The sequence below is a fragment of the Oncorhynchus gorbuscha genome, linkage group LG14 (assembly GCF_021184085.1).
Source record: "Oncorhynchus gorbuscha isolate QuinsamMale2020 ecotype Even-year linkage group LG14, OgorEven_v1.0, whole genome shotgun sequence".
In the NCBI taxonomy this organism is placed as follows: domain Eukaryota; kingdom Metazoa; phylum Chordata; class Actinopteri; order Salmoniformes; family Salmonidae; genus Oncorhynchus; species Oncorhynchus gorbuscha.
The window spans coordinates 17,733,865-17,757,050 of record NC_060186.1 but is presented as its reverse complement, the minus strand read 5'-3'; the positions used below and the strand labels follow the sequence as shown (position 1 = coordinate 17,757,050).

The following is a 23,186-nucleotide window of genomic DNA, read 5'->3' as shown; positions in this document are numbered from 1 at the left end:
TCACAGTGGTAGGCCCTTCCTCCTCTTGCTAGACAAAAGCGTTACCTGCTGCGTGCCGACTTGGTAGCGACGAACCTACCAATTCAACTTGTAGAATTACAATGCTCATTAGTAACTTTGAACCAATCAGAAAAAAAGAGTGCATTTTCTCTGTACATCCACGGATGAGCCAGTCACACTTCATATGCAATGGGTAGCTAGCTAAGTGCACAGACACAGTGCACAAAACATTAAATACTTCCTCCAAGCTAGCTAACCACTGTATCTAGTATTGACATTATAATTAAAGCACATTGGTTTAGCTAGTTTACCTGAAACTGCTGATTTAGTGCAGTGTCATTAGTTAACATCCCAAATGGCACTAGGGGAAAGCTAGTCAGTTGAACAACTGAATGCCTTCAACTGAAATGTGTCTACCGCATTTAACCCAACCCCTGAGTTAGGGAGGTGTGGGGGGCTGCCTTAGCATCCACGGTGCCCGATGAACAGTGGGTTAACTGCTGTCCAGGGACAGAACAACAGATTTTTACCTTGTCAGCTCAGGGATTCGATCCAGTAACCTTTTGGGTTACTGGCCCAACGCTCTAACCACTAGGCTACCAGCAACCCCTTATTATTCCCTATATACTGTAGTTCACTACTTTACATAGACCATAGAGCTCTGGTCAGAAGTAGTGCACTATATAGGGAACAAGGTGCCATTTTGGGACGCAGATGGTCATTCGAAACAGGATATTTCATAGTGATTGCCAGCCAGGATACACGTCCACAGACCTCAAACCCTTTCCAGACTTGGCTCAAAGCAGCAGAAGCAAATCCCCAGTCTACAGTCCTGTTCCAGTCAGACTTCTAGTGACTAGATATAGTGATGAACTGTTAGTTTGACAGATATTGCCTTTAAATGGGTCGTAATACAGAGACAGTGTAGGAGTTCAGTACTCAGCTACACTGATAATTATCCTGTTAGACAGCAGCCCACACACACCAGAGAGAGAGAGTAAACATGGTAAACACAATTTAAAGAAGGTTATACTGCAACTAGACAATCAGCTCTTATGACTGTACTTTTGGTTGACCTCTGTACTTTTGGTTGACCTCGTTTTTGCTGGAGAGATAGATAGAGAGGGTAACCCCAGGCAATGGGTCACGATCCTGAACTTTTCATCGCCAGTCACATCCAATTACAGATGACAGAGGAGAGGAGACAGGCTCTAATATGAGGATGCAGAGGCAGAACTGTGGCTGCAGCTGTCTCCCTGTGTGTGAGAGAGAGAGCAGGGAGAGAGAGAGAGAGAGAGAGAGAGAGAGAGAGAGAGAGAGAGAGAGAGAGAGAGAGAGAGAGAGAGAGACTGCAGTAGAGTGGTGTGTTAGTGGGCCATGGAGGCGTGATGGTGGGAGGATGAGGTTGGCACGCGCTGGGCTCTGTGGGTGCTATACATGGCATATGTGGAGAGAGAGAGAGAGGGGGTGCAGCTGTGTGTGTGTGTGTGTGTGTGTGTGTGTGTGTGTGTGTGTGTGTGTGTGTGTGTGTGTGTGTGTGTGTGTGTGTGTGTGTGTGTGTGTGTGTGTGTGTGTGTGTGTGTGTGTGTGTGTGTGTGTGTGTGTGTGTGTGTGTGTGTGTGTGTGTGTGTGTGTGTGTGTGTGTGTGTGTGTGTGTGAGTGAGTGAGTGAGTGAGTGAGTGAGTGAGTGAGTGAGTGAGTGAGTGAGTGAGTGAGTGAGTGAGTGAGTGAGTGAGTGAGTGAGTGAGTGAGTGAGTGAGTGAGTGAGTGAGAGAGAGAGAGAGAGAGAGACTGCAGTAGATTAGTGTGTTAGTGGGCCATGGAGGCGTGATGGTGGGAGGATGAGGTTGGCACGTGCTGGGCTCTGTGGGTGCTATACATGGCATATGTGGAGAGAGAGAGAGAGAGAGAGGAGGGGTGCAGCTGCTGGGGGTGGACAAGTAGAGACAGGAACTGGTGAAACCAGTGGGTATTGAGGGAAGAGCTATGGGAGTCAGCGGTTCTTCAAAGGCATATAAGGGGGGGTGTACGTACATATGGAACACCAGCACAGCAGAGCTAAAGGACAGGGGAGTCACTGACACAACATGGATGAGGTGTTCTAGAGTGTCGCAGTCAGATCAAAGGAGATTGAGATGCAGTGGGTGGAGACCTTCTCTGTCCTTCTCCCAGTGCCTCCATTTATCCTCTACCTCTCTATCAAACTCCTTAGAAGCCAACTGTGAGGAAGTAACATCTTTGGGTGATTTGTCAGTCAAATCAGATGAGAGGGGATAGAGAGAGAGAGAGAGAGAGAGAGAGAGAGAGAGAGAGAGAGAGAGAGAGAGAGAGAGAGAGAGAGAGAGAGAGAGAGAGAGAGAGAGAGAGAGAGAGAGAGAGAGAGAGAGAGAGAGAGAGAGAGAGAGAGAGATGCTGTGTGTTTGTCTGTACTTTGTAGTGAGAGTGGAGAAACACTGTAGTCATTTCTATAGCAGAATAAACTGGGCCATCAGCACACACACACAGAATGAACCACACACAGACACAGAGAATGAACCATGCAGCATAAGCTTACACACTCCGAGCCATCACAAAGCAGCTCTGAAGATCACAATGGACTTTGGCTTTGATCAGAGACAGCATTTTACAGGGAGAACTCCCGGGACTCTCTATTTCATCTGGGTATAGCTAGCTCTACATAGCTCAAGTCCTTCAGACTAGCGATCAAACCCAATTAACCCAATAGACCAGCTATGGCTAACTCACAGCTACAACAGCTAACTAGCCCCATCCACTCTGCCAGAGCAGCTTTGGCTAACTCAATTTATCTTGAACAGCAACTCAACACGGACAGCTGTGGCTAACCCAAACTCACCTTTACATACTGTAACTACAATACTGTCTCACCTCTACCTGTTAAACTATGTCGCACCTACACCCAGTGTTAATTTCGTCAACAAAAAGTGACTACAATTTTTGTCAAACACCTATTTTTCAGACGAAATTGACAAGACTATTACGAAACTAAAATTAGTTTTCATTTCAGTTATCTCTGTGACTAAAATCTGACTACTAAATGGACTGGATAAGAGTTTTTAGGTGAGATTTTTTAAATAAGCTTCTTTACTAAATGAAAAACAATAGCAGCATTGAGTTTAATAGTGAAACAACAGTCTAGTTGTGTTTTTCTCTCCCTCTAGTATAGAAAAGTAGGCAGTCTTTGAAAGTGTGGTCTCGTTCAAGCCTGCCACTTTCCCCACTGCATTTCATCGCCAGGATCTGCAGCCACCGTAACCAAGTCTCCCTCTTTTCCTCAGAGAAAACAGCTGGATTCTAGCCTTTACCGTTTTAAAGATATGACCCATATACCCGCTCTACCTTCTTACTTTCTATCGTGCATTAGTGGACCACTTTTTACAGTCATAAAGCATATTGCTGGCTGTTCTAAAACTGGACTGCTTCCAGACCGAACCTTCAACCATTTGTTTCGGCTACACCAACTACACCAGCTATAGCTAACAACCTGGGAGGTATTGTTTTGGAAAATTCTGATAGAAATATGCTACTGTATGTAGAACAAACATGCCTCTCTGAAATGTTGAATAAGGAATAACATCAGTTCTACTCATGAAATTTTCAATCTGCAACGTGGCTCTGGTAACGTGGCTTGTGGCTCTGGTACCAGAACCACGTTCAGTGGCAAAACATTCTCGAAGGTAAAAATATCTAAGACTAGACTAAATCTAAAACAAAAAAAGAGTGCAAAAATTAACACTACCTACACCTGTTAAAACTATAACACCGCCTCACCTACACCTGTTAAAACTACAACACTGTCTCACCTACACCTGTTAAAACTACAACACCATCTCACCTACACCTGTTAATAACCTCTTGGAGCTAGGGGACAGAATTTTCACTTTTGGATAAATAGCGTGCCCCAATTTCAACTTCCTGCTACTCATGCCAAGAATATAAGATATGCATATTATTCATAGATTTGGATAGAAAACACTCTGAAGTTTCTAAAACTGTTTGAATCATGTCTGTGAGTATAACATAACTTATGTAGCAGGCAAAACCCTGAGGACTAATTGTTCAGATTTTTTTTTTGCCTCTCTCTGTTCCCTAAATTGTTATTGCCAAGGGATATTTCTTAGGAACCTGTTTTCAGTTCCTACCGCTTCCACTGGATGTCACCAGTCTTTGGAATCTGGTTGAGGTTATTACTTTGTGCAATGAAGAAGTAGGCCAACTAGGAACTGGGGACACTTTTGTGAGTTGCGCAAGATGTGAAAAGTGGTGCTGGTTTGTTTTCTTTCCTGTATTGAACACAGATTGCCCCGTCTACAATTTGATTGATTAGTAACGTTTAAAAATACCTAAAGTTGTATTACAAAAGTAGTTTATAGGCAACTTTTGAAATATTTTGTAGAGACGTTGCATTTTTTGTAAGCTGTTTTTTCTGGATCAAACGCGCTTTATAAATGGACATTTTGGATATATATGGACGGAATTAATCTAAACAAAAGGACCAATTGTGATGTTTATGGGACATATTGGAGTGCCAACAAAAGAAGCTCGTCAAAGGTAATGCATGTTTTATATTTTATTTCAGCGTTTTGTGTAGCGCCTGCAGGGTTTAAATATGCTAACTCCTTTGTTTAACCTAACCTCTGTTGGTGCAGATGGTGCAGGCTATCAGATAATAGCTTCTTATGCTTTCGCCGAAAAGCATTTTTTAAATCTGACATGTTGGCTGGATTCACAATGAGTGTAGCTTTAATTGAGTATCTTAGATGTGTGATTTAATGAAAGTTTGAATTTTATAGTATTTTATTTGAATCTGGCGCACTGCATTTTCCCTGGCAATTGGCCAGTTGAGACATTTGCGTCCCGCTTATCCCTAACTAGTTTTAAAACTACAACACTGTCTCACCTACAACATTGTACCTGCTTTAACCACCCACTGCACAACTCACACTCACACCTCAAATATAGTATGTCTTGGATAATTAACATGAGGAACTGTTTCTGTATGATATGTTGGATAAAGGAATGAAGACAGACACCAATGTCAAGTTCAAGTGCCTTGTTTGTGCATTGTACAAATCCCTACACGTGGAGTCTGGGGAACAGTCTGGCTAGTCGAATACCTATCAACTAGACTCCGTAACATCATCATTTTCAATAGAAAGTGCAAACATAAAGGCATAACATGAAGTTCTTAACAGTCAAGTCATAACAATTGAAAAAGCATGTCATTTTCTTTTTACTTCAGTTGTCATCTTTAAAATTGTTGTTTTATTTTAAATGTTTAATTAACAGAGGACAAGTTAACAGTCTCTTGCTTACAGAGTAAGCCTGTCCGGTGGCTTGCACAGCCGACCCACCCGTGACTAAGTATTGGCTATGACAGGGGTAGGGTTAGGGCCACGAGCTGGAGAGCTTGGTGAGGTAGAAACCTCACCTTCAGTTGGCTCATGTCTCAATTTTGTGCCCCTTACCCTTAGGCCTGGACTGTGATCCAGCTCATCTAGGTGAGTGTATGGCGTGTTCTGGTTTGTCAGCTCTGCTACGCGCAGATCCACCCGATTGCGACGATAGAGGGAGCCACCAACATCCACCAGGTAAGAACGTGGTGCAACTCTCTGCAGGCACGTGCCCAGCCTCCAAAGTCCTGTGTGGTCTCCCGGCAGTGGTTTCATCCTTATCGTTTCACCCACCTCCAGCTCTGGTAGGTCTCGAGCAGTCCGGTCGGAGAAGCACATAGCGAGCTGCTTTCTGTGACGCAGTTTGTCTGTGATGCCAACCATGACGCAGGGCTCAAGTAGCTTGTTAGCTACGGGGATGGTAGTCTTCAGACATCTGGACAGAAGGCGTTGTGCTGGGCTGCTGTCCATGTTTTCGGTGGGTGTGTTCCTCCATTGTAAGATCGCTTTCCATGAGTCGTTGCTGTCGCACAAGGCTCTGCTTAACAGTTTTTTTGCAATCTTGACAGCTGATTCTGCCTTCCCATTTGCTTTTGGGTGTCTTGGAGAGGTCACGTGGTCAAACTCCCATTCTGAGGTGATACGCTTGAACTTTGCAGTGAATTGTGGGCCATTGTCCGTGATTACCTTGTCAGGCTGACCTTGCCTTGCAAACTGCGCCTTGCAGCGCTTTATGACCGTCTCTGCAGACAAGTCAGGGAGTAGTTCAATTTCCCAAAAGTCAGAGTAGTGATCAACGATGAGAAGATAGTCCTTTTGTCTGTGGCTGAATAAGTCCATGCTGACGATTTGCCAGGCCCTTGTGGGCAGTTCGTGTGACATCATGGTTTCCTTTTGCTGTTCAGGAGCGTATTCGTTGCATGTGGTACAGTTGCTGACAAAGTCTTTAATTTCTGCTTGCATGTTTGGCCAGTATAATGTTTCACGGGCCTGGCGGTAGCATGCGTTACCTCCAACGTGACTGGAGTGTATGCGGGTAAGCATCTCTGGACGTAGTGATTTGGGAATAATGACCTTCTGACCTCTGAACAAGATGCCATTTTGCACGCTGATCTCATCTCGAAAGGTCCAGTATTCTCTCACTGAAAGGTGTCTCATCTTTCAGGTATGGCCAACCTGCAAGAGCCATGGACTTCAGTGACTGTAGGTTTTCATCCTTGTCAGTGGTTTGCCTGATCTGGGCTAGGCGGTGATCTGTGACGTTTAAGTAGTCTGCCTGATTAATCTGTTGAACATCTTGTTGTTCCTGCTGTAGTGAACAGATGGCCTGCCGCTTATAGACATTGCCTCTGCCTGTACATTGTGCTGTTGCCCTGCTCAGTGTGTCGCTGATGTACATCTCTGGTCCTGGCTTGTAAATAACCTTCAGGCTGTAATTTTGCAGAGTCAGGAGCATGCTTTGAAGCCTCTTGGGTGCTTTGAGGAGAGGTTTACTGAATATGGCAATGAGTGGTTTGTGGTCAGTTTCAGCAGTGACCAGCTCTCGATCATATAGGTAGTGATGGAATCGCTAGCAGGAGAAGACGATGCTGAGGCACTCTTTCTCAATTTGTGCATAGTTTTGTTCGGTGGGGTTGAGCGCTCTTGAGGCAAACGCAACGGGTTGGCCTTCCTGCATAAGGCAGCATCCAAGTCCGCTTTGGCTGGAGTCGCTCTGGATTGTGACAGGCTTCGTGACGTCGTAGTAGCGCAACACTGGCATGGATGAAGCCAGAGATTTAATCTCCTGCACTGCGGCCTCGTGCTTGGTTAGCCAGTGCCATGGTGTGTCTTTGTCCAGCAACCGGCGCAGAGGCTTACAGACTGCTGATAGGTGTGGCATGAACTTTGCAAGCAAGTTTGCAAAACCGATGAGACGCTGTACTCCTTTTGCATCAGACGGGTTTGGCATGTCGAGGATCGCTCGGACCTTTGGGTCCGGCTTCAGGCCTTTTGCTGAGAGAATGTGGCCATGGAAGTGGACGTCTTTCACCTTGAACTGCAGCTTCTTCAGGCCAAGGCGAAGCTTAACTGATCGTCAGCGCTCCATCAGTGCCAGGAGCTTCACATCGTGGTCGCGTTCTGCTTCTTCGTCTGTGCCACCACAGCCAACAATCAGGACATCATCGGCAATGGGTTCAATGCCCTTGAGCCCAGCCAGTAACTCGTGCTGCTTGCGTTGATATACCTCAGGCGCCACTGAGACACCAAACGGGACCTTGAGCCAGCGTTTCCGACCCCAGGGGGTCCAGAAGGTAGTCATGAAGCTGCTTTCTTCGTCCAGCTTGAATTGAAGGAATGCATCTCGGGCATACACCAAGGTGAAAATCCTGGCCTTGGGAAGCTTATAGAGGACATCCTCTAGTGTCGGCATGATGTACTGGGATTGTTTCAGTGCTTGGTTCAGATGCTTTGGGTCGATGCAGACCCTCAGTTTCTCTGTTTTTTTCACTATGACCATATTGCTGATCCAGTCAGTTGGTTCAGTCACAGATGTCATGTGGCCATCGCCCTCATACTTGTCCAGCTGGGCCTTCACAGCCACTTTCATTGCAATGGGCACGTTGCAAGGAGCACACTGGACTGGAGTGATGCTCTCATCCACTTCAAAGTGTACCTCCCCAGGCACTGATTCAACGGGCATGTTGAATACATCGTCATATCTGATGAGTAGTTGTTCTTTGGACAGGTGTCCATGCTGGACATAATCCACAATGTGCAGGTCATTTGGTACAGTGAACTGCATCAGTCCCAGGGGTTCGCATGTAGAGCCTGAGAGGAGAGGATGTTGACTGGTTTTCACAATCTCAAACTCCAGCTTGTGTTTGCGTCCCCGAATAACACATTCAGTCTCAAAGGTGCCCATAGAGCTCATTAGCTCTACTGAGTACAGCTTTAATCTAGTATCGCTGGGCAATAGATGTGTGTCAGGTGCCAGATTGATTTAGTCTTTGTAGCTCATTACGTTGCATGTAGCACCGGAATCTAGTTGACATTGTTGTTGCTTGTTGTGTAATCATAGTGTCACAAACCATTTCTTCCCTCTTGAGTGTACAGCCCCAATGGAGTCATGCATGTAAATGTCACTTTCACTGTTCAGCTCTGAACATTGAGTGGCATCATCAACACAGAGAATCTTGCCCTCACTCACCCTTCTTTTGCTTTTGAGACACAGTTTTGCAAAGTGATTATTAGTTCCACAAGCTCTGCATGGTTTTCCGTAGGCAGGGAAGTGCTCTTTGCCACGTGTGTGTGTGTGTTCCCACAGTATTTACATGCCACGGGGCTCTCTGTGTTCACCGTTTGTGGTGAATTACTCTGCCTAGATTGGTTTAGTCTGAATGTCTGCCATCAACAGCATGAACAGTATCAACGTCGGAGCGTAGGGTTTCGATTTCCATTGCTCTCATTCTCATGTCAGTGGCTTCAGCAGTGCGGCACATTTCGATGGCAGTTACTAATGTTAAGTCTCTCTCTCGCAGTAGACGCCTCATTTGCAATTGCCAATACTATTTTGTCACGAATCAATTCATCATTCAATCCCCCCTATTCACAAGTTATCTCAAATGGGTTACAAAGTTGTGTACTGACTCACCCTCTTCCTATTTGCAGCTTCCAAAAACGAACCGCTTGTAAATGATGTTTCTGGCGGGTTTGAAGTAATTCCCCAATGCATCCAATAAAGCCTTTGCATCACACTGTTGTCGTGCTGTGAGGGTGAGATTGTGCCGGTAGATATGCCTGTATTCGCTGCCCATTCAACTCCTCAGAGTTGCAGCTTGTACCTCGTTGGGTTTCTCATGTAGACCGGTCGCCAGCGCATAGTCCTCGAATTCATCCCTGAAGTTGTCCCAATTAGTATTCCAGTCCCCTGTGAGAACCATGGGATTTGGTGGCGGAATGTTCGCTGCCATAGCAATGGAATAGGAGATTTCTTTGCCTTCCTTCATCGAGGTAGGTAGTGATGCTAGCTAGCCAGCTAACAACGAGTTGATCAGTGTCGTGAGTAGGAAACGGCGTGTGTTCGCATATGGAACGTAACTGCGCCTATACTGTACTTAGCTACAAAAATAACAAACGTGTTTTCCGAGCCACTTCTGATACCATGTTTCAGTATGATATGTTGCATAAAGGAATAAAGACAGACACCAATGTCAAGTTCAATAGCCTTGTTTGTGCATTGTACAAATCCCTACACGTGGAGACTGGGGAACAGTCCGGCTAGTCGAATACCTATCAACTAGACTCCGTAACAGGAACCATACGTGTGATTAGACCATGGCTAAAATGAATGTTACTACAAGCTTCACTCCATTGATCTATGTACCTGTGTGTGTGTGTGTGTGTGTGTGTGTGTGTGTGTGTGTGTGTGTGTGTGTGTGTGTGTGTGTGTGTGTGTGTGTGTGTGTGTGTGTGTGTGTGTGTGTGTGTGTGTGTGTGTGTGTGTGTGTGTGTGTGTGTGTGTGTGTGTGTGTGTGTGTGTGTGTGTGTGTGTGTGTGTGTGTGTGTGTGTATGGGTGAAGTGGGATTTTGGAGTAGCAGATACCTTTTGGTAACATGATATCCTCGCCGGTCCCTCTCCCATTTACACTCCAAAGTTTTTTATTTATGTCTTAACATTTTGTGAAGGCAAGGAAGAGTCGCCTTTCCTTGCTAGTAGTAGCTAGGTGGCAGCCTGGCTAGCTGGCTTTAGCCTTGCTAAAAACAGCCTTTTTAGCTTCCCACATCTCCATGTCAAATAATCAGATTTAGAATTGTATATATATTTTTATACTTGCTGGTGTAACCTAAATCATTATTCCAGTTTAATAGGCTCCTTGTGTATTCATTCCCATATCAGCTAAAACATAAAACGTTATCATGTTTTGGTCGTGGAGACACTAGCACATGTTTGGTTTACTGTTTGAACAGTTACTGAGATTATATTTGGTTTTAAATGCAAAATAGGCTACTTTGATGAAAAGCCTATGTAGCATATAGATCAGATCAAGAAACCAAGCAACAAAACGTTTCAGGTAGTAAAAAAGTATGTTGAATGCCAGAGTGTTACAAGGAGTCGCCCCTTTTGTAACAAACAACATTGTAACACTGACCATAATTCTATTCTCCTGATTCCTGCTTACAAGCAAAAACTAAAGCAGGATTTACCAATTACTCGCTCAATACGGAAGTGGTCATTTGATGGGGATGCTACGCTACAGGACTGTTTTACAGCACAGACTGGAATATGTTCCGGGATTCATCCAATGGCATTGAGGAGTATACCACCTCAGTCATCGACTTCATCAATAAGTGCATTACTGCAACTCGCTGTTGGCTGGGCTCCCTGCCTGTGCCATTAAACCCCTACAACTCATCCAGAACGCCGCAGCCCGTCTGGTGTTCAACCTTCCCAAGTTCTCTCACGTCACCCCGCTCCTCCGCTCTCTCCACTGGCTTCCAGTTGAAGCTCGCATCCGCTACAAGACCATGGTGCTTGCCTACGGAGCTGTGAGGGGAACGGCACCTCAGTACCTCCAGGCTCTGATCAGGCCCTACACCCAAACAAGGGCACTGCGTTCATCCACCTCTGGCCTGCTCGCCTCCCTACCACTGAGGAAGTACAGTTCCCGCTCAGCCCAGTCAAAACTGTTCGCTGCTCTGGCCCCCCAATGGTGGAACAAACTCCCTCACGACGCCAGGACAGCGGAGTCAATCACCACCTTCCGGAGACACCTGAAACCCCACCTCTTTAAGGAATACCTAGGATAGGATAAAGTAATCCTTCTCACCCCCCCCATTAAAAGATTTAGATGCACTATTGTAAAGTGGCTGTTCCACTGGATGTCATAAGGTGAATGCACCAATTTGTAAGTCGCTCTGGATAAGAGCGTCTGCTAAATGACTTAAATGTAAATGTAAATGTAAATGCATCGATGACATCGTCCCCACGGTGACTGTACATACATATCCCAAGCAGAAGCCATGGATTACAGGCAACATCTGCATCAAGCTAAAGGCTAGAGCTACCGCTTTCACGGATCGGGAGACTAATCTGGACGCTTACAAGAAATCCCGCTATGCCCTCAAATGAACCATCATACAAGCAAAGCGTCAACACAGGATTAAAATTGAATCCTACTACACCGGCTCTGACGCTCGTCGAATGTGGCAGGGCTTGGAAACTATTACGGACTACAAAGGGAAACCCAGACGCGAGCCTATCAGACAAGCTAAATGCCTTGTATGGTCGTTTTGAGGCAAGCAACACTGAAGCATACACGAGAGCAACAGCTGTTCTGGATGACTGTGTGATAATGCTCTCGGATTACTAGGACGTGTACTCGAAGCATCCGCGGACCAACTGTCAAGTGTCTTCACTGACATTTTCAATCTCTCCCTGACGGAGTCTGTAATACCTACATGTTTCAAGCAGACCACCATAGTCATTGTGCCCAAGGAAGCGAAGGTAACCTGCCTAAATGATTACCATCCCGTGGCACCCACGTGAGTAGCGATGAAGTACTTTGAAAGGCTGGTCATGGCTCACATCAACAGCATCCTCCTGGACACCCTAGACCCACTCCAATTCACATACCGCCCTAACAGATCCACAGATGACGCAAGCTCAATCGCACTCCACACTGTCCTTTCTCACCTGGACAAAATTAACACCTATTTGAGAATGCTGTTCATTGACTACAGCTCAGCGTTCAACACCATAGTGCCCATGAAGCTCATCAATAAGCTATGGAATCTGGGACTAAACTGCAACTGGATTCTGGACTTCATGACGGGCCGCCACCAGGTGGTAAGAGTAGGCAACAACACGTCTGCCACGCTGATCCTTAACACTGGGGCCCCTCAAGGGTGTGTACTTAGTCCCCTCCTGTATAAACTTGTTCACCCCCCTCCCTTTTGTACACTGCTGCTACTCGCTGTTTATTATCTATGCATAGTCACTTCGCCCCCAACTACATGTACAAATTACCTCAACTAACCTGTACCCCAACACACTGACTCAGTAGCGGTGCTTTCTGTATATAGCCTCCTTATTGTTATTGTGTTACTTTTTATTTTAGTCTACTTGGTAAATATTTTCTTAACTCTTCTTGAAATGCACTGTTGGGTTAAGGGCTTGTAAGTAAGCACTTCACGGTAAAGTCTACACTAATTGTATTCGGTGCATGTGACAAATAAAGTGATTTGATTTGATAAAGGATTCACACAGAGGTCATAGGTTACATTATAAATACATAGGCTGAATGTCCCAATTCAAACAAACAACATGATGTTTAATGCCAGGAAAACCCCTGGGGATTTCAAAGCTGAAAGAATGTACACAGAAATCCCATTGTTCTGATGATTGACTATTCACCCAGCATCAGCATTTATATTTGGATGTGTAAATCCAATATTTAAATAATATTAAGAGTTTATGAATGTAATATTCATAGAGCTCTGTGATCCAGCTAGCTTACAGTCTGTTGGATGACGTCCCTGAGTAGTGTCACTATGGAAGGCTGGCAGGCTGTCTCTCCATCCCTCTGAGATGAAGCCTCTCTGTTAATCCGTCTGTTCTGGTAAACACAGGCCTCGCTGACTGGCTAACACAAACACACACAAACAGACACCCACACACATACACTGGCAGAGCCTTTATGGCTCACACACTCACGAACACAACATTTTGTGTACACATGCATGGAGTCATTGGTATGTAATACACACACAGGCACACAAACAACACACACATAATAGTGTGATAAGCACACACACACATACACATACACATACACAAACAAACACACACACTAACCTGCAGGGTCCATGACCTCCTCGATGACCGGTGGCAGGCGTAGTCCGTCCATGGTTGCCCTGGCAACTCAGTGTGGGGGATTAGGGGGAGGTGTCGTGTGGGTCCAGATGCTCTCTTGCACTGCAGAGGTCAAGTGATGGATGAGTATAGGGGGCCCAGGGCAGAGAGAGACAGGGGGAGGATGACGCAGACGAAGCCCAGGAAGGCTCCTCACGCTCCGGGTAGACTCAGCCGCAGCAGCCCCTCCATCCTGAAGGTGAGAGAGACGTACGGACGCTGGAGATGAAAGAGACAAACTGAGCGAGGGACCGCAGTCTGAGATGCATGCAACAAAAAGACAAACGGTACAGCTCTCTCTCTCAAACTCACAATTCACTCTCTAGACCTCCTTTTGTTTTGATACTGCACTCATGCTTCCTTTTTACTTGAGCTGTGATTCTATAACCCCTTCCTGTCCTATTCTCTCTCTCTCTACCACTGACCAATTCTCTCGCTCTCATTTGCATGTTTGGTCCCTCTACTGGTTTCTCTCCCGTCTCGGTCTGGGTATCAAGCACGTTTGATGCCCATGCTTTTGCATCCCATCTCTCGCTCTACCTCTCCCTCTCCCTCTACCTGCTCTTTCTGCTTCTTTAACCACACGGGTCAAATCGAAGGCATTCCTTTCACCATCTAGCACACGTATCTGTAAGTGCAAGTATATATATAGACACACACAGACACTGTATTTACCTTTAATGAAAGTCAGACCTTGGAGCTCTGGATGCTGACAACCTATTCTCCTGCAGCTTGCGATTCATTTTCCGTCGGTCGTTCACTCCTCCCTCCCTCCCTCCATCCTCTCTCTCTCTCTCGCTCACACACACACACACACTCTCTCTCTCTCTCTCTCTCTCCCTCCGATTCTCTTTTCTCGTTGTGTTAACTATGCAGGCCTCATAAGTAAAGGTTCTCATACTAAATACTGCTGTCTGATCCATTCCTCTCCTTCGATCCTCTCTCTATCTTTCCTTACAGATCAAAACGGCTTAACCCTTCCCTTACCTGCTGTTGGTCCGTCAGCTGTGATCAATGAACATTAGGTCATTTCATCCAGTCTTCGAACCTGAACAAGAGAGCACAGAATGTATGTCATGAATACACAATGAACTTATGATGTGGGTGATTTAACCCTTCGCTGCACTGAGGACGGGTACTGGGGGAGAGACTGATGAGGTAGGACTCTTGTGGGTTCTCACAGCTGCCGTGTACCTTCAGAGAGACATGAAACACTAAGGGGGCAAATATGGTATCTGGTATCTGTCATTCTGCGAGCAGCATCTTGTCATATCTACAATGCCTTTGAAAGTTTTGTGTAGCAAGAACCTTTAATATTCATGACTATCAGAATGGCATCAAATGGAACTAAAGTAGGCTACTTGTCAGTGCTGATTATTCTCATACTATTCATTACGAATTTTGATCAGTCATGGAAATAAAACTGCTGAAAACAAATTGGCTCCCAATTTAAAAAAAGAAGATTGGAGAACAAGCTATGAAGTTTTGGTGAAGGTAAAGCCAACTAGCGCAAAAATAATATTGCGATATTGTCAAAACGATAAGACATATCGTCAAAAAATGTAAAATGTAAATAATTATAGTATCTGTCATTCGGCAAGCCTTTGGAAGCTTTTATCCTTCGTGTTGCAAGAACCCTTGAAATTCATTGCTATCAGGATGGCATCAAATGGAACCAAAGTAGGCTATTTGTCAGTGTTGATTAGTGTCAACAGATGTAACTATGTGCTCTCAGTTTTGACATGTCATTGTGAGCACAAAGGTCATGAAGTAACAAACTGCACTCCACAATACACAATGACTCACAACAGGCAGGCCGCACGTTATAAAAATGGAACTGCGACGAGCTCAGAGCATCACACGAATCTAGGCGGAGGGGTTGCTAGGCAACCAAGTCCACTGGACCGCATCACACGAAATAGGCTAGATGCAAATTGTTCAAGCTAAAAACAAAACTACAGAGAAAAGTGAAACATTCTTAACAGTCACACCTCATCTTTCCTTGTGAGATGTTGACTGTTCATGGGGTTTTAATAGATGGTCCTTACTAGCCAATGACTGAAAGTTTCAGGAAAGACTACAAAAGTTCAAAGTTGACTTTGAAAGGTTTTCCCATCTTTGCCAGAACACCCTGGTATCCTCTGCCCTGTGGGTTTTTTCCCTATCAGATGGTGAGTCAGTAAACCTGACTACTGTGAGTGTGACTGAGCTGCTGTGCATCCCTGAGCAACACTGCAGCATAAGTTATATAAAGCAGGCTTTCAGAGGACCAGAGAGTGAGAGAACACTACTGAGTGAAAGGAAGAGGGAAGGGAGTGTACCCAGAATTTTGACAAATGGCATAAGTAGAATTGCATAAGCTAGCAACACATATAGGTATTGCTCCCACCACTGTGCCGCAAGGAGTGGAGGTTTCTGCTGTGTGCTATCCTATGGGAGATGCTATGAATGCCATGCTACCGTCATCAGGAGGTAACTGGGGACGTACAGTCTATTAACACACATGGATGCAAACACACACACACACACACACTTGATAACCATGCCCTGGAGGACCCTGTGTCCTGCTCTCTCCAGAATATCTCCTCTTCCCCCCCACACACACACACACACACACACACACACAATAACCATGCCCTGGAGGGCCCTGTGTCCTGCTCTCTCCAGAATATCTCCTCTTCCCACAAACACACACACACACACACACACACACACACACACACACACACACACACACACACACACACACACACACACACACACACACACACACACACACACACACACACACACACACACACACACACACACACACACTGGTATAAAGACAAGAAGACAAGCAGGCTGTGAAAACTAGCCTAACCTTGCTGTGGGCTAAGACAGGATCTGACCGCCTCTTCTCTTATCACTGCCCTGACCTCACTGTGGGCTAAGACAGGATCTGACCGTCTCTCCTCTCATCACTGCCCTGACCTCGCTGTGGGCTAAGACAGGATCTGACCGTCTCTCCTCTCATCACTGCCCTTGCCTCGCTGTGGGCTAAGACAGGATCTGACCGCCTCTTCTCTTATCACTGCCCTGACCTCGCTGTGAGCTAAGACAGGATCTGACCGCCTCTTCTCTTATCACTGCCCTTGCCTCGCTGTGGGCTAAGACAGGATCTGACCGCCTCTTCTCTTATCACTGCCCTGACCTCGCTGTGAGCTAAGACAGGATCTGACCGCCTCTTCTCTTATCACTGCCCTGACCTCGCTGTGAGCTAAGACAGGATCTGACCGCCTCTTCTCTTATCACTGCCCTTGCCTCGCTGTGGGCTAAGACAGGATCTGACCGCCTCTTCTCTTATCACTGCCCTGACCTCGCTGTGAGCTAAGACAGGATCTGACCGCCTCTTCTCTTATCACTGCCCTGACCTCGCTGTGAGCTAAGACAGGATCTGACCGCCTCTTCTCTTATCACTGCCCTGACCTCGCTGTGAGCTAAGTCTGGATCTCCCAGTCACTCCTGTCATCACTTCTCTGGGAAACACAGACATTCACATTTAAACAGGCAGGGAAATGGAGTGTGTTCATTGCCATTAAGCCAGGTTTATGTTAACACACACACACACACACACACACACACACACACACACACACACACACACACACACACACACACACACACACACACACACACACACACACACACACACACACACACACACACACACACACACACACACACACACACTCTGCAGGTCCATTTGGTAAAAAGGAGTTGTGGCTCGGAGAAAACATCTACACCATAAAAAAGGCATATCCTCTAATTGTTTTGTTGTTTCCTATTTCCACCAGCCATAGGAGCAGCTGACAGACTTGCTCCTTATCAAAACACAGGCAACAGTTTACAGTCAGGTGCCCCAGTTAGCATGGGAGAGAGTGAAACTGGGTATTCCCGGCTGGAGCAAGGCAGAGCACTCTGTTGGAAACACATTGTGACCTTATTCGACACAGCTGGGCCAGAGTTGGGATCAACAGAAGTGTCATTACAATACCCCTTCTATATTATATATCTATATTAATATGCCTTAGTACCATAGCGTGGTGAAGGAATATTATTGTACCTAAGTAGGTTCTAGTAGTGAAAAAATGTGGAAAAATATTAGGTTGGCCTAATGTGTGTAATAACTATATCTTCTGTGTTTTAAACCAGCATGGCTATAATAAATCAAATCAAATTGTATTAGTCACATGCTATGAATACATCAGGTGTAGACCTTACAGTGAAATGCGTACGTACAAGCCCCTAATCAACAATGCAGTTTAAAAAAATACAGATAAGAAATAAAATAAAAAACTAATTAAAGAGCAGCAGTAAATAACAACAGAGAGACTACATACAGGGGGTACCGGTACAGAGTCAATGTGCAGGGGGTACTGGTTCAGAGTCAATGTGCAGGGGGTACCGGTACAGAGTCAATGTGCAGGGGGTACTGGTTCAGAGTCAATGTGCAGGGGTACCGGTACAGAGTCAATGTGCAGGGGTACCGGTACAGAGTCAATGTGCAGGGGGTACCGGTTCAGAGTCAATGTGCAGGGGGTACCGGTAGAGAGTCAATGTGCAGGGGTACTGGTACAGAGTGAATGTGCAGGGGGTACCGGTACAGAGTGAATGTGCAGGGGGTACCGGTACAGAGTGAATGTGCAGGGGGTACCGGTACAGAGTGAATGTGCAGGGGGTACTGGTACAGAGTCAATGTGCAGGGGGTACTGGTACAGAGTCAATGTGCATGGGGTACCGGTTCAGAGTCAATGTGCAGGGGGTACCGGTACAGAGTCAATGTGCAGGGGGTACCGGTACAGAGTCAATGTGCAGGGGGTACCGGTACAGAGTCAATGTGCAGGGGAACCGGTACAGAGTCAATGTGCAGGGGGTACCGGTACAGAGTCAATGTGCAGGGGGTACCGGTACAGAGTCAATGTGCAGGGGTTACTGGTTCAGAGTCCATGTGCAGGGGGTACCGGTACAGAGTCAATGTGCGGGGGGTACCAGTACAGAGTCAATGTGCGGGGGTACCGGTACAGAGTCAATGTGCGGGGGGTACCGGTACAGAGTCAATGTGCAGGGGGTGCCGGTACAGAGTCAATGTGCAGGGGGTACTGGTTCAGAGTCAATGTGCAGGGGGTACCGGTACAGAGTCAATGTGCAGGGGAACCGGTACAGAGTCAATGTGCAGGGGGTACCGGTACAGAGTCAATGTGCAGGGGGTACCGGTACAGAGTCAATGTGCAGGGGGTACCGGTACAGAGTCAATGTGCAGGGGTACTGGTTCAGAGTCAATGTGCAGGGGGTACCGGTTCAGAGTCCATGTGCAGGGGGTACCGGTACAGAGTCAATGTGCGGGGGTACCAGTACAGAGTCAATGTGCAGGGGGTACCGGTACAGAGTCAATGTGCGGGGGTACCGGTACAGAGTCAATGTGCAGGGGGTACCGGTACAGAGTCAATGTGCAGGGGGTACTGGTTCAGAGTCAATGTGCAGGGGGTACCGGTACAGAGTCAATGTGCAGGGGAACCGGTACAGAGTCAATGTGCAGGGGGTACCAGTACAGAGTCAATGTGCAGGGGGTACCGGTACAGAGTCAATGTGCAGGGGGTACCGGTACAGATTCAATGTGCAGGGGGACCGGTACAGAGTCAATGTGCAGGGGGTACCGGTACAGAGTCAATGTGCAGGGGGTACTGGTTCAGAGTCAATGTGCAGGGGGTACTGGTTCAGAGTCAATGTGCAGGGGGACCGGTTAGTCGAGGTAATTGAGCTCATATGTACATGTAGGTAGAGTTATTAAAGTGACTATGCATAGATAATAACAGAGAGTAGCAGCAGTGTAAAAGAGGGGGCGGGGGGGGGTGCAAATAGTCTGGGAAGCCATTTGATTAGATGTTCAGGAGTCTTATGGCTTGGGGGTAGAAGATGTTTAGAAGCCTCTTGGATCTTGACCTTGCTCTCCGGTACCGCTTGCCATGCGGTTGCAGAGAGAACAGTCTATGACTAGGGTGGCTGGAGGCTTTGTCAATTTTTAGGGCCTTCCTCTGACACCGCCTGGTATAGAGGTCCTGGATGGCAGGAAACGTGGCCCCAGTGATGTACTGGGCTGTACGCACTACCCTCTGTAGTGCTTTGCGGTTGGAGGCCGAGCAGTTGCCACACTAGGCGGTGATGCAACCAGGTCAGGATGCTCTCGATGGTACAGCTGTTGAACCTTTTGGGGATCTGAGGACCCATGCCAAATCTTTTCAGTCTCCTGAGGGGGAATAGGTGTTGTCATGCCCTCTTCACGACTGTCTTGGTGTGTTTGGACCATGTTCGTTTGTTGGTGATGTGGACACCAAGGAACTTATTAAAGCTCTCAACCTGCTCCACTACAGCCCCATTGATGAGAATGGGGGCGTGCTCGGTCCTCCTTTTCCTGTAGTCCACAATCATCTCATTTATCTTGATCACGTTGAGGGAGAAGTTGTTGTCCTGGCACCACACGGCCAGGTCACTGACCTCCTCCCTATAGGCTGTCTCGGCGTTGTCGGTATCAGGCCTACCACTGTTGTGTCATCGGCAAACTTAATGATGGTGTTGGAGTCGTGCCTGGCCGTGCAGTCATGAGTGAACAGGGAGTACAGGATGGGACTGAGCACACACCCCTGCCTTTATTTGATCAGTTAAGAACAAATTCTTATTCACAATGATGGCCTACCCCAGCCAAGCCCTAACCCGGACAACGCTTGGCCAGTTGTGCGCCCCCCTATGGGACTCCCAATCACGGCCGGTTGTGATACAGCCTGGAATAGAACCAGGGTCTGTAGTGACGCCTCTAGAACTGAAATGCGGTGCCTTAGACCGCTGCGCCACTCTGGAGCCCTAATGTAACCACTTATGAGAATGGAGAATTATGGACGCTTATAGTTAGTGTCATAACATATTCTAAAGCTTCTTATAGAAATGTGTACTTCATAGAATGTGTTACCAAATATGTGCGTGTGTGTGCGTGCGTGCGGCTAGAGAGTGGTGTTCCCTTCCCATGTCCCCCCAAAGAGTATTAGCTCACTCTCCTTATTGAGGGTAAGAGAGTCAACACTAACCAAACTACACACACTTTTTACAGAGCAAAGCAACCCTGTCCTATAGGCTACACTGCATTAGCACGAATGTCCATTGTGTAACTCAAAAGGAATATTATTTGAAAGCACAAACAACTTAACTTCATTACATTATAGGCCTAAGCCTAATACTGACAATCTGATAATATTTCTCCTATTTCACACATGTGCACATTTTTTTGTGCATATCCCTACTCCTCCTGAGACACCCTCAGAAAATGGGGTCAGAGACAGGGACCAGCCATTATTAATGACAGCAACCCTGGAGCAATTAGAGTTAAGTGCCTTGCTAAAGTGCATGTCAAAAGATTTTTCAACTAGTCAGGGATTTGAACCAGTGACCTTTTGGTTACTGGCCCAATGCTTCTATCTGCTAGGCTACCTGATACCTGCCGTAGAGTAAGGCATCATAATCGTGGTGATGACATCATAAATATGACAGTGTATATCCAGGGAAACAGAACGCTCAAATGCTCTTTTTCACCAAAAAACACACCCTAAACTTCATAACACAAACTGCCCTCATAAGGTAAACACAGGTAAGTATTACAATGTCTCTTAAGAAATCTTCCCAGCGTTTGGCTAGGATCCAGAAAATGCTGGGCGAGATAGGTAAGGAAAGTTTGTAAAAAATGGAAATCAAAATAGAAAAAAATATATATAGGTTTCGCCTAATAGTTTTAGTCTGTCTTATTTTGAAAATACATAAAACATCCTGCTTTGCCCTGGCTTGCTGCACTCAGCTGTTCACGTTGTGAAGAACAAGAGGTCATCTGGGCCTTCAGGTGTGGGGAGGTGCCTGAAGCCTGGATGTCCTCCCTCCGTCCTCTCCAGACCAAGGGACCAGTCTGCCAAAGACTGCCTGGAGCTAAAGGTCATCTAGTCTTACGTGCTAGTGGACGTGTGGGAGCCTAACATGGAGTCCCTGCAGAAGGTCAGTGTCCGCCTTTCCTGCCTCCTCCTCTTCCCCCAGAGAGAGAAGCAGCAAAGCTGGCCACATCTGGATCTGGAGAAAGGAGAGGCGCCCTGACCCCTACAGCTGCTACTCCAGGTCCAGCCATGTTGAGAGGCATAGGGAGAGAGAGGTGATGCGGCCTGGCTTCTCTGGCGAGAGACACAGCCACCAGAACCGTGACCATCACACCCACCACTCTACCAGAACCGTGACCCACACACCCACCACTCCTACCAGAACCGTGACCCACACACCCACCACTCCTACCAGAACCGTGACCCACACACCCACCACTCCTACCAGAGCCGTGACCCTCACACCCACCACTCCTACCAGAGCCGTGACCCTCACACCCACCACTCCCACCAGAGCCGTGACCCTCACACCCACCACTCCCACCAGAGCCGTGACCCTCACACCCACCACTCCCACCAGAACCGTGACCCTCACACCCACCACTCCCACCAGAACCGTGACCCTCACACCCACTACTCCCACCAGAACCGTGACCCTCACACCCACCACTCCCACCAGAACCGTGACCCTCACACCCACTACTCCCACCAGAACCATGACCCTCACACCCACTACTCCCACCAGAGCCACATGGAGAGAACCAGCAGGACCTCTGCTCCCAGCTGTCCAAGTCCCGTAAGAGGAGCAGGGAGGGTCGGGACGAACTTCAGGTTTCCTCCGGCTGCAACAGTAGCAGAGCTAGCAGAGCTAATTTAGAGCTAAATATGAGTTACTTGTTGTTTAACTCTTGAGTGTCTGCCTGATATTTTCTCCCAAAAGCATGCACATATGCATGCACAATATGTGCCTGTTGTGGAATTGTTAGATATTACCTGTTAGATACAGCTGCTCTGTCGAATAAGCACTTCATTACACTCGCAACAACATCTGCTAACCATGTGTATGTGACCAATACAATTTGTGTGCGATCAAATAAAACATTCCTCAAACATTTGACGATAGGCCTAAGTGGGCAATAGGCTAATATGGTTAGCAAGTTTAGCGCAAAGGGAGTGCGACACAGACTGTGAAATGACCTGGATACTGCAGCCCTGTTGTCTGCTCAGCATATTAATTAAACATGGAAAACACAGAGAGGGAGAAACATATGTGTTTTACACAGAGAGAGAGAGAGAAGAACGAATGAGTGTTGATGAAAAAAAATGGGGTGGCAAGGAGTAGTCACTGACAGAAAGAGAGAAGGAGAGAGAAAGTGAGAGAGACGTGAGGTGGTTGAGTGAGGGATAGTGTTGACAGAGAGAGGGAGAGAGAGATTGAGAGATTGAGAGGAAAGGATTGAAGAAGAAGAGAGATTTAATTACTGTTCTTGTTCCTCAGTGACCACAGTGGTTTGGAATAGGGAGCCTGCCTATTACTGTCAACACAGCAGGGGCAGCGCACGCACACACACGCACACGCACACGCACACACACACACACACACACACACACACACACGCACAATACCGAACCCACACACTAGCACCTAAATTGACTTCTAAAAGCCAGATCTGACTTCATTTTCCAAACTATAACAGAACAGACTATTCCATTTGTGTTTATATAGAATACTGCCACACACTGTGTTTCCTTATGGTGAGCTCACAGGAAATTAAGAGGTACATTTTTCCCTTGAATGTCACAAAAGGTCTCCAAAGCACCATAATATCCCTTTACATACAATGACATGTAAATGATCTGAGCCGTTGAAAATAACCAGAGACAGTTAGATAAGAGATGTCTGTTGAGTGCAGAGCTGTAGTGGGAGGGACATGG

The 23,186-nt window shown here is 46.7% G+C and overlaps 1 protein-coding gene across 6 annotated transcripts in view; it reads right to left on the bottom strand.

Moving 5' to 3' along the window:
* LOC123994582 (coiled-coil domain-containing protein 136-like) overlaps nucleotides 1-23,186 on the bottom strand; it is a 62,068-nt gene that overhangs the window by 37,120 nt on the left and 1,762 nt on the right. For 3 of the 6 annotated variants that reach the window (XR_006831673.1, XM_046297346.1, XM_046297350.1), the window contains exons 2-3: nucleotides 14,293-14,353; nucleotides 13,249-13,524 (exon numbers count right to left, since the gene is read on the bottom strand). Coding sequence is in view for 5 of the 6 variants with exons in the window: in XM_046297346.1 (XP_046153302.1) it covers nucleotides 13,249-13,300 (52 nt within the window). In the remaining variant the exon portion in view is untranslated. Of the gene's footprint in view, nucleotides 1-13,248; nucleotides 13,525-13,980; nucleotides 14,089-14,292; nucleotides 14,354-23,186 lie in introns of those variants that run through there. The other 3 variants (XM_046297348.1, XM_046297347.1, XM_046297349.1) reach the window with 3 other exon arrangements.